Source organism: Heterocephalus glaber, unplaced genomic scaffold (assembly GCF_053883595.1).
Source record: "Heterocephalus glaber isolate CG9 unplaced genomic scaffold, H.glaber_assembly_v1.0 deba00001719, whole genome shotgun sequence".
NCBI lineage: Eukaryota > Metazoa > Chordata > Mammalia > Rodentia > Bathyergidae > Heterocephalus > Heterocephalus glaber.
Genome location: NW_028258432.1, coordinates 1,714,199 through 1,726,772, shown reverse-complemented (window position 1 = coordinate 1,726,772; position 12,574 = coordinate 1,714,199). Strand labels below are relative to the sequence as shown.

The following is a 12,574-nucleotide window of genomic DNA, read 5'->3' as shown; positions in this document are numbered from 1 at the left end:
AAAAAAAAGGGAAAGAAGCAAGAAATTGAGGAAAAGATAAAAAGAAATGAGGGAAGGAGGAAGGAAGGAAGAAAAGAAGGTAGGTAGGTTGGTTCATATTCCAGCTTCCGTTGTGTGTAAGACTGGAATGCTGCTTTAACTGTGTGCCTCATTCTTAAGAGGAAACAATACCAACTTCATATGAATGGTAAATGTTAAATGAGATGATACATGTATAAATCATAGTGAATAGCATAGAAGCACTAAAAAAAAAATCACTCATTAAGCAGTGAATACTCTTGTATTTAGAAAATATTATGTTAAGCACGAAACATCAAATAAAAGTATAATAACATCTTGACAAAACAGAACCTTTAACAAATGTAACACAGGTCTAATAAGGTTTATATATCATTACTTCCAAATGTTCTCATAAATGCAGCTTTTCTAAATATGTGTAGTTCAATAACCTCTCAGTAGAGACATAATCTCATAGAAATCAAAACACAGTATCACACAGAAATGATGGTGTCATAACCAACATGATGACCAGTCCAATCCTGAATGACTCTACGATTGCAAAGATTAAATACATCACAGCCCAGCGGTATATCTAGCGATCAACCCTAAAGTACAATTCTTCATCTTTTCTCTTTCATGCTAAACTTTTCTAGTGCTTGTTAGGAAGTCTCCAGGCTGTTACACTAGGTCCCGATTCACAGGCTCATTGTGACACAATCAATTCCATAATCTATCTTCACTTTGAAATTTCTATGGTCACCATTTCTAATTTCAACAAAATTTCTCAGAATTTCTGACTTTCTAATTGTTTCTGAAGCAGAACATTCTTTGGTACATCTTGGATGGACACAACGCTAGCCCTCACCACGGGGCCTGCACCTGCACAGGGCACAGCCCGCCTCCTCTCTTTCCCGTTACTTCCTCCCCCAGCCTCCTCTCCTCTCCCTACACACGAAAGCTCTGTTTCCATTTTACCCTTCTACTTCCACTCTCTTTTCTTGTCCCTTCCTGGTCTTTATACTTTCTCCTAGATTTTGAACTTCCATACATAAAAGCTGCCCTTCCACAGGAAATACAGTGCAATATGACCAGAGTCTGGGAAAACTTCTTTACCACAAAGACATCAAGGAGGGCAATCTTGTGACTTTGCCTTGTTTCATCAACCTAATAGCAGTTTCAAAGGACTGCACACATTGCTGTTCAGATTCTACCTGACTCTATAACACCCCTCCAAAAACAAAACGCAAAGAACAAAACTTTACATACAGAGTAAACAGTGTATTCTGGAACCCTTTTTTCTTGCTATTACAGTAAAAGACCAGTATTTACCAAATACGTAAAAATAGTCAACAAGACAGCAAGCAAATCACTCTAAGAACCAGGAATTAATCTCAAAGAAAACAAGGGCCTGCGGTCAAAAATTTTTTTGACCTTCAGTCAAAACTTTCTTGATTTAATGAATTTACTAGGATGCCTGGATTTTGCAATCATGTGTAATACATATATTTAAGCAATGGGATCTTCAGGTCAGTTTTTCATACATAATTTATAGCCTCATACTTGTCAAAATGATTCAATAAACAGTAGTAAATAGTGAAAAAAAATATGCTTAAGCTTAAGTATGCTAGAAAATTAGCTTTCTGCAACACAAATATTGGTCCCTAAAGGTTTTCAATTTTGTAAGGTTATTTTCTGAATACATACTTAAGGGCATCTACTGTCTGAATTTAGGAAAAATAGTATTTTTCGTCTGTCAGTTTAGCTTTAATGTCCTGCGTAAAAAACACAATGGTTCTCTTTATCTATTTTCATCTCTTAAATTTCCCTTACTTTCATATTTTCACCACCTCCAACACTAAAAAATATTTTAGAAGTAGGAAAGACCTAATCATTTTGTCTAAACCCTCAATTTTATATAGGCACATAAAGAGATAGCAATTAAATCTGTCCAAGTCACAATTAGTCCAAGAACCAGTATAAATAGCCACGGTTTTATAACTCTTACTCTATTATTCTCTATTACAAATAAAAAAGTTTATAAATGCAAGAGTTAATTCATAAATATAAACATAGGAGTACCTGTTTGCTTATATTTTTCTTATAAGTGTGTTACATTCCCTTAGGTTAAGTATTTGACTGCATAGGAACACAATTCTTTGGTCCCTCTGATCCAGAAATAGTCCTAAAGAAATCAGTATACCAAGACATATGCACAAGAATATTTTTAAGAAGAGTATTTAAATAGGAAAAGCTAAAGCTGAGCCAAGTAGAGAATTAAATTTCATACACATACAGTTGATATGGACAAAAGTTTAAGATCTATTTTTAGGTATTTAAAGGAAAAGTAGGAGGGGAGAGATAGCTAAACTGTACACTATGTTTTATATTTTAAAACTAATTTGAGCACTATTATTTTTAAAACTTTTACGTAACTAGTAACTGGAAAGTTACAAAGAAAATCACTCTCACATATAGCTGGTGGCAGCATAAATTGGTAAGAGCTTTTGAGAAAGCCAATATTGCAATAATTTCCATAAATTAAAAATGCTCATATAAGCTCACACCCATACTGACCCACACACGCAAGGGAAAAGAGTTCTTAGGAGGAACAAGAAATGTCAAATTTGAATAGTTTCTTTTAAAACTGTACACCAGGTACATATTTTTAAATCAAAAATCATTCGGGGTATGAGAAATAATCATATCTTCTGGCCCAATAACCTCATCTCTAGCAATATAATCTAAGGAAACAGAAATATGAACAAAGATGTTCATTTTTTACCCACAGTTACAAAATATGGGAAATAATGTAAAAGCCAAATATAGAAATAGAACATCAATACTCACTGGGCAACCATTAAAACCTGCATATTGGCAATGATATGAGAAAATACAGTGCAACATTAACTGAATCAAAAAACAAACAAAAATCCAGAAAACAAAATACTATACAGAGCTGCCTTTTAGCTAGGTTAAAAATTTTTATAAAGGATGCTCACTTTGCCAGGCCTGGTGGCTCATGCCTATAATCCCAGAATTTGGGAGACTAAGGGAGGATTGCAAGAGTTCAAGGCCATCCTGAACTACATAGCAAGACCCTGACTCAAAAAAAGAAAGAAAAAGAAAAGAAAAAAACCCAGCAAAAAGTAATGCATGACAAGATGCCAAATGTAAAGATTACTTTTAATCCTTTAAACATAAATCACTGTGCTTGCTTCAGTAGCACACATACTAAAACATAAATCATTCTGTGATTTTCTGATAATCCCCCCCTTAAAAGTCCACAGAATTAACATATGTCACATGACAAAACTAAACAAGGTAACACCAATTGGTACAACAAAAAAATCAGCCAGAAGTTTAAATTCATCTTCATAAATCAGAATATCACTTATTGCTTACCAGGATTATGATGAGTTGCAGATTCTCCATTCTGAAATACATCTCCTGCCACATTCATTCTACCAGGATTAAAAGGTCCTACTCCAGTCTTGGTCTGTGAAGTTAAAGATGGGGTGTATGTTTGTATATTAACACCAAAATTACTTGACTGCAGTCCGTTAGAGACATCTCCCAAGTTGGTATTCTGCAGTGATGTTACATGTGTAATCATTAAGTTCATATCTCTCCCGTCAGTATTTTCTAATTGGCCATCATTCACAGAGCTTACACCTGTTTCTAAGGTTGTAACATTAGCAATCTGAATTTCAGAGTCTGGTTCTGTGGTGATACCACTATTACCCATTCCTGCATTTACCTTACTTCTTGAAAAACTGGAAGTGGAGAAATCCACATCATTTGTTCTGTTTTTAGTTTCAGGGGGTCTCCTTTCAACAAAATTGGAGTTTTTGTCTTGCCCTTGATTTGTTTCCATGTCCTCTTCGTCATCAATGACAATTGTCTCACTTACACTTCCCTTTTGAGAAGCCAATTCTTTTGAGGACGGGAGAATTTTGGAATCATTTCCTTGCAGTTCTTCGTTTTTTGATGTAAATGTTATGGTTCTTTGATCAGTTACCACTGGTGCAGAAGGTGGGGGAGGTTGTACAGGTTCAATAAAAACAACGTCATCATCGTCTTCCACTGGTGAGTTTTGAAACTTATTAGATCTAGATGCTAAAGGGTTAGGTGGACCACTAAATGAATTTCCTACATTCGTGAGACTAGTTGCCATGGCCGTACTCCCTAATAAAACAGGAGTCTGATCAGTCAATTCTAATGTTCCCACTGAACTTGTGTCCATGCCAAAGAACCTGTTAGGAAAATGAGAAAAGAGTTAAAATGTCAGTATAGGATTTTATGCTACTCTAAGTAAAACCACTGTGGATAACCAAGAAGATAAATATCCAATTTTCAGTAGTCATGTGCTCTAAAATCCCACCATATCACCTCCTTCCCAACATATATTATCTACTCTATAAGCCTTAACACTGAAAACATAAACACTTCCACAAGCTTGACCAGGAAAATAAAAAGCTAACAATAAAACAACCCCTTCAATTTACATATTCCATTTATCCACTAAATTAAATAAAATAATATGGTCTAATTCCTAACTTCCCTTTATTCATCTTGATTTTTAAATCCTTTTTCTTGTAATCCCAGCTCACATGATTAAGTCTTTCTGAAAATTTTAGATCTTTCTTCACCCTATCCAGAAAGTTCAAGTCCTTTTCACCAGGCACTATGCCATGTGCTTTACATTCATGCCTGTAGCAGGCTGTACAATGCAACCGAAGATAATGAGTCTCAAACACTAGAATCTACATTCTCTTGTACAGAAAAAGGATCTTTGTAGATATGATTGTGGATAAGGACTTTAGAATGAGGTTAGTAAGTATCTTTTCAAGAGAGAGCTAGAGGAAGATTACAAGCCAAAGAGGAGAACACAATGTGATCATGGAGGGAGACTGGCAACACTGGGAGTCACCAGAATACAGAAAGGAGAAGGAAGATTCTTCCCATAAATCTTCAGAGGATGTGCATCCCTCCCGATACCTTGAATTGATCCCAGTGAAACTACTTTCAGACTTCTGGCCTCCAAAACTGTGAGAGAGCATATTTCTCTTGTTTCAGGCCACCACATTTCTGGTAGTTTGTTGCAAAAGCCATAGAAAGTACATACAATCCACTTCATAGTTAACCACCCCGCAAAAAAATTAGGTGTAATTTTTGTCCTTTATTTAGGTACTGGGGATTGAACTCAGGACCTTGCGCTTGTGAGGCAGGTGGTGGAACCACTGAGCTAAATCCCTGGCCCCATCCCATTTTAATAATTAACAAATTGTATTTTAGAGATGCTAATTTTTCTAAATAACACAGATCACAGGATGAATATCCAAGTCTCTAAAACTACAGGATCCAAATTCTTCACTACTCTACTATATTCAACAGTTTCTAAGCGGATTCATTTATTACATTCAACAGATTTAAAGAGTGCTTAGTTTATACAAGACTGTTTTAAGCCTCTGGGAAAACTGGTAAATAACACAAGTGAACATCCCTTCCCAGAGTAAGCGTGAATTCTAAACTGTTTGGATTTTACTGTAACAGGTAACACTGCTGATTTCTACAGCAATGGGCTGATACAGTCTAATGCTTTAAATAGATCACCCTGGATATATGGAAGATGAATTATACTAGATCATAAATGGAAACAAAGATATCAACTAGGCAGCCACACCATTGTCCAAGTGAGAGATGACAGTAGCTGAAACAAGAGTAGTGACAGTACTCTGGGAAACTGAGGCAGGAAGATCATAAGTTCCAGCCCAGCCTGGGCAACTGAGAAACTCAGCAAGATCCTGTTATAAAATAAAAGTAAAATTTATAAAAAGACAGGAGATACAGCTTACAGAGTGAAGACTATGGGTTCAATCCCCAGGACTGGAAAATAAATAAACAGCTCCTCAACAAGAAAAACTTCTTTATAATGAAACAATAGGAAAAACTTTCAGATAAAACCTTCAGTTAAAGAAAATAAAATTTTTTAACATTACCACCCTAAATTTTAAAAATTGAAATACACTTAATACTTAAAAATTTTCACAACTAATTCAATTTAATTTTTAAAAATACATGCACAGCCATTTTGGTTATAGTTATGTTTATTGCTTATGACTGGCCAATATTTGTGCCAGTTAAATATTATAGCAAACTCATATAGTAAATGCGTGACTTCTATTTTACAGGTTTAAATGCAATTAAGTATAGAACAATAATATAAGCCAGCAGTTAAGTAATGAAAAATAAGGCAATAATGCAGCTCTTCCAATTTTTTAGAAATGCAGCCACTGAATAAAACAATAATCAAATCAATATCCAAACTACACAAGCTTCAAAGGGAAGAAATATCAAGCTCACAAGCCAGGCTAAAAGGAGACTTTTAAAAATAATGAAGTTAAGCTTGTAGTTAACATTCACTTGTCAAAAGTTTGGTCTTACAATCATTTTCAGAGAAATGAGTTAAAGCTCAGCCTAAATCTACTGATGTCATAAAATGTATAGGCTTTTAATTGCTCTAGTTTCTTTCTATGTTGTAGCATACCTAAAAATAGGAAAAGAAAATTTCTGGAAAGAAAAGCTAACTGATTTCACAGCACCCTCTGGTGGCTGCTAAATGTCAATTCAGTTTCCTCATAGAGAACAGTGACACAGAATAGGAGGTTTTACTACACAGTAATCTACTTCAGAAAACAATAATCTTAGTAAAAATCATGTGGTCAGTTCTAAGTATCACTGACCAACATGCTTCAACCACAAAACAGTCTAATAAAGAAGGACAATCAAATGTTAACCTGAGGCAGGAAGATTGCCAAGTTCAAGCCGAATCTGGGCAATTTCTGTAGCAAATTTTTTTTTTTTTTTGGTACTGGGGATTGAACTCAGGTCCTTGCATTTGTGGGACAGGCGGCAGAACCACTGAGCTAAATCCTCGGCCCACTGTCACAAGTTTTTTAAAAAGAACTAGGGATGTAGATCAGTACAAGACCCTGGGTTCAATCCCCAGCACCGCCACCACTCCTCCCCCCCAAAAAAGAAAAAAAAAAAGACAATCCAAGTAAAGAGTTGAAATTAAAATTTGCCAATTGTATTATAGCACTTTATTTTACTAGGTATCTTGTCTGTTGGGCTTTTAGTTAGCTAATGAATGAATACATTAGATTAGGGTTTTAGTTGGGATTTTGCATAGCTTGCATTTTAATTCTTTGGTTCTTTGCTATTTCTATTAACCCATAGCATTATTTTAATAAATGTTATATAATACCAATTAAGAGCTGAACATTTCTCCAATATTTAAACAAAATCAACTCCATTTTCTGTGCATGCACATGTGTGTTGCTGGGGGCTCAAACCCAGGATCTTCTGCACATAAACAACAGTAATATCACTAATTTTCATGCTCAACCATTAACCACTTTTCTACCTCAAGCTAATTCTAATTACCTATTTAACAATTACCTATTTAACAAACAATTTCACTGCTCTGAGCTTTAACTTTCTCAGTCAGTGGTATAAAACTGGTTTACAGGGCTGTTCTTGGAATTCAAAGAGATAAATGGGTGTGAAAGCCACTTATCACACTTCTAAACAATCACCAGCCAATTTTTGCCTCTACTTCAGGACTTCAGCAAGTTTCCCATTAATTTTTTAAGCTTCTTTATGATATTCATCATCATAAATTACAAATGCCTATTTTGATTCCATAAGAATCAACACTAGAAATGAAACAATAAAAGGATGGTGAAACATAAATGTTGTCATTTGTAACAAGAACACATCAGTTCTTATTGAATAAAGCCAATGAACTCTCAAAAAACTAAAATGGCAAAACAAAGTACTTCAAAGTGTTTCAACAGGTATCCGGGAAGATGGCAGAGCAGTAAGCAGCAACATATCTAGCTCTCCAAGATTTGGAATTAAAAATACTAAAAAATAACAATTTGAGATAGAAAAAAAGGGGAGATCCCTGGGACCAAGGAAGGACCTGAATGAAAAATTGGAGCCTACAGAGAAACTGAAGAGACAGACCATGATACAGAAAAAAAATGAAAGGGGAATCTGCACTTTTTCCCGTCATCTGGCTCGTGGCCGTTGAAAGGAAGATCAAAACTATGGAGACACTTCAGAGGCCTCAAGGGAGAAACGCACCAGTGGAACTGAGCAGTGAATGCTGTGCACTACAACAGCTAGTAACCTGACTCCAGTCCAAGCAACTGCTTTGTCACCAAGAGAGCATGCATGGCCAGATGCCATTTAGGGAGGGGCAACTGAGCCCAGGACTCATCTCTGGACTCCCAGTGTTTAACTACCGTAATGATTGGTAGTGAGGGACAATCACAGGAAACATCCAGAGTCAGGTAGTCGTGGTCTGGCTGGCAAGAGATTTCGAGAGTGTTATAAGCTAAAGGACGCAGACCCCAACTCAACCCCATGTCAGGTTCATACTGGAATTTATGGGACCCAATGAAAACAGTCCTAGGAGGGAAACTGATAGTGGTGAATTTCCATATCAGAATACCAGAACAGGCTCAAATAAATAATCTAATGTTGAACCTCAAGCTTCCAGAAGAAGAACAAGTTAAACCTAGAGCTCATACAAGGAAGGAAATTATAGAGATCAGAACATAAATTAATGCAATTGAAACTAAGAAAACAATACAAAGAATCAATGAGCCAAAGAGTTGGTTCTTTGGAAGATTAAATAAAATAGACAAACCCTCAGGTAACCTTATCAAAAGAAACAAAGAAAAGACCCAAATACATGCAATTAGGATTAAAAAGGGTGAAATCACAATGGATCCTGAAGAAATCCAAAAGATCAGTATCGACTTTGAGAGCCTGTACTCTAACAAGATAGAAAATTCAGAAGAAATCAACAGATTCCTAGATGCATGTAACCTACCAAAACTGAACCAAGAAGATATAAAAATTCTAAGTAACTGAGTATCACTCAATGAAATCAGAGAAGTAATAACAGAACTACCAACAGAATAAAGGCCCAGGTTCTGATAGATTCACTGCTGAATTCTATAGAAGTTTAGGGAAGAGCTAATGTCACTACTCCTCAAACTCTTTAATGAAACTGAAAAGGAAAAAATACTATCAAAGTAATTCCATGAAACAAGCATTACCCTGATACCAAAATCAGAGAAGGATCCAATCAAAAAGACAACTATGGGCCAATCTCCCTAATGAACATAGATGCAAAAATCCTCCATAAGATACTGGCAAAGAGAATGTAGCAAATCATTAAAAAGATTATACACCATGACAAAATAGGATTCATCCCAAGGACCCAGAGATTGTTCAACATAAGCAAATCAATAAATGTAATACACACATTGACAGAACTGAGGACAAAAACCACATGATCATCTCAACAGATGCAGATAAAGCATTTGACAAGGTCCAACACCCATTCATCATAAAAAAAAAACCCTACAGAAAATTGGTATAGATGGTCTGTGGAGAGCGAAAGGTTGAAATAACCTTGAGAGACCTCTGAGTCTCTTGAGAACATAATGAATCCTGGCTATGCAGCTGGCACAAAAACAAGGATGGTTACTTGTAACGAGAGTGGTTAAATAGAAAGAGTTCGAATGTCTGCAGTGCAAGGGAACGTTATTCCCGGAGTTGTAAGGATACATTTGACCTTTTCCCGGGAAAATAATTAGTCGCCGAATTACGTGCAGAGGAGGGGTTGGGGGTTGTGGAAAAGGTATATAAAGGGCAATAAAGTGGGAAGAGGGGTTCCCCCCTCCGCCTCTCTCCTTTTTCTTTTCCTCAGAGGTTGTGTTTTTCTTTCATCCTCTCCCCTCCTCTCAGGTACTGTTCGACTAGTGACGGCTGGCACCGTCAATGGTCTTTATCTCAATCTGATAAAAGCCATCTGTGACAAACCAACACACAACATGGTAATAATAAATGGGCAAAAACTGAAAACTTTCACTCTTAAAATCAGGAACAAGACAAGGATGCCCACTATCACCACTCCTGTACAATACAGTTCTGGAAACATTAGCCAGAGCAATCAGACAAAAAAAGAAATAAAAGCAAATGGATAGAAAAGGAAAAAGTTAAATCATCACTATTTGCACATGATGACATGATACTCCACATAGAAAATCCCAAAACCTCTACCAAAAGACACCTAGAATAACCAAATTTGACAGTGTAGCAAGATAAAAATTCCTGTACACAAATAACAAACTCACTGAGAGAGAAATTAGGGAAACAACACCTTTCACAATAGCATGAAGAAAAATGAATGCTTAGGAATCAAGAAGGAAGTAAAAGAGCTTTACATTGAAAACTACAGTACTCTGAAAAGAGATCAAAAAGCTATCAGAAAATGGAAGGATATCCCGTTGTTGGATAGGATGAACTAATATAGTGAAAATGGCCATACTTCCCAAACCGTTATACAGATTTAATGCAATCCCAATCAAAATACCAATAGCATACCTCACGGAACTAGAGAAAAGAATCTTAAAATTCTTATGGATCCAGATGAGACCCAGAATAGCAAAAGCAATTCTGGGCAGCAAGGGCAATACAGGGACATCACAATCCCCAATCTCAAGTTATAATACAAGGCTACCGTGATTAAAAACAGCATGGTACTGGTGAAAAAAAGAGACCCAAGGATCAAAGAGTATCAACAGAATAGAAGATACCAGAAAGAACTCCAAGGACACTCAGCTACCTTATCTTTGACAAAGGTGCTGAACACCTTCACTAGAAGAAAGATAGCCTGTTTAATAAATGATGCTGGTATACATTATCTCTAGAAGGACTGCTAATATTAATCAGTTTTTTTAAACTTTGAAACTAAAAATCATGATATGGTAAAATGGTTCATAGCAAAAGCCTTGGGGAAAATGGTCCTGTTCCCTTTATTTTCAGTTCAAAAATGTTTCTAACTTGCTTGCAGCTTTCTCTTATGGTACTGATCTTGAGGGAGAGAAACAGAATATAATTTTAAGTACAGGCCTACTCTGACAGGGACCACATACCACAGGGATCCCTGGGCTCAGAGGGTATTTGGCTGAACTGGCTAATAAATTAATCTGCATTGGATGAGGATCAATGACAGCAAAACAAAAATGGCTTTAAAGCTTGATGTTGTTTCTTTTCTTAGGCTGTTTAATTATAGCTAAGCAATGTCAAAGATGCTCCAAAGAAATGGAAAGGACTTTTTGTCACAGCACTTAAGAAAATTCAAAACAACCATCCTCATGCCCCCATACAGAATGCTGCAGAGTACAAAACTTGAGATATTTTGTAGGATGCCTGACAAAGTGTAGCCTTTTACCTTGTTTCAGGGTGCATATTTATTACAAGTACTCTAGTTAAATACTGAAAAGGTATATGGTCATTTTGACTTCAAGAAAGAGCCAAATGTCTCAAAGTAAATAAGATGGAGGAGTACACATAACAATGTTTAACTTGCAGAAACTGCCATAAACAGTTGATCAACAAGAGGTGACAAAAAAAATGCAGTGAATGCTTAAATTAAAATAATGTATTACACTGAAAGACACATTGCCATTACTACCCCTCTTAAGGTAAGGGAGGAGTACTCTTACTTCAAACACATCCCATCATTCTTGGAAATGTGTCTTTTACTACAAATTTTTAAAAATTTAAACATTACCTGGATTTTTCAATCACCCTTGTTAGCCAATCTGAAAGCCTGGTAAATATAAAGAACTGCAAAGGAAATCAGCCAGACATAGTGGTGCATCTGTAATCCTAGCATTTAAGAGGCTGAGGTAGGAGGATGGCAAGTCCCAGCGACATAGTGAGACCCTGTCTCAAATACCCTGGGTTCAATCCATAGTTACAGACACAAACACAAACACACACACACACACACACAAAGCTAAGTTGACATCCTCTCTACAGCAAAGGGTATTGGTCAAAATGTGTTTGGTTGGGTTGAGGATTTAGCTCAGTGGTTCTACCACATGCCTTGCAAGCACAGGATTCCGAGTTTGATCCCTGGTACCAAAATAAAAAATGTGTTTGGCTAACATTATAGTTTTAGGTAACTATCAATTTAAAATTTTATAGCTGAGTGTGGTGGTGCACGCCTGTAATCCCAGCACTTGGGAGGCTGAGGCTGGAGGATTGCCATAAGCTCAAGGCCAACCTGGGTTACACAGTGAGTTTAAGTCCAGCCTGAACTACATACATAGCAAGATCTTTTCTCAAAAAAACCCCCAAAAATTTACAATTCCTAGTGAAATTTATAAATATACATAAAATAGCAAACTAAAATATGTCAAATAGAAATATTGAAAGCATTACCATTAAAGAATGACATAAGGAAACACAGCTCAGTGGTACAGCTTTTGGATAGAAAGCAAAAAGCATGAGGTTCAATTCCCAGCATAACCAAAAAAAAAAAAAAAAAAAAAGACAAAAGATTTTTTTTTTTTAGGTCATTATTACTATAGAGCACTCTTCTAAAAGTATAAGCCAGGGCTGGGGATTTAGCTCAATGGTGCCACAGCCTGCCTCGCAAGCACAAGGTCTGGGGCCCAATCCCTAATACCAAAAACAAACA

The 12,574-nt window shown here is 36.3% G+C and overlaps 1 protein-coding gene across 4 annotated transcripts in view; it reads right to left on the bottom strand.

Moving 5' to 3' along the window:
• The window catches only part of LOC101711817 (zinc finger MYM-type protein 2), a 111,236-nt gene that overhangs the window by 76,544 nt on the left and 22,118 nt on the right, over window positions 1-12,574 (bottom strand). For 3 of the 4 annotated variants that reach the window (XR_002386190.2, XM_004854889.4, XM_021236378.2), the window contains exon 3: window positions 3,403-4,253. Coding sequence is in view for 3 of the 4 variants with exons in the window: in XM_004854889.4 (XP_004854946.1) it covers window positions 3,403-4,243 (841 nt within the window). In the remaining variant the exon portion in view is untranslated. The remainder of the gene's footprint in view (window positions 1-3,402; window positions 4,254-12,574) is intronic. The other variant, XM_021236379.2, reaches the window with a different exon arrangement.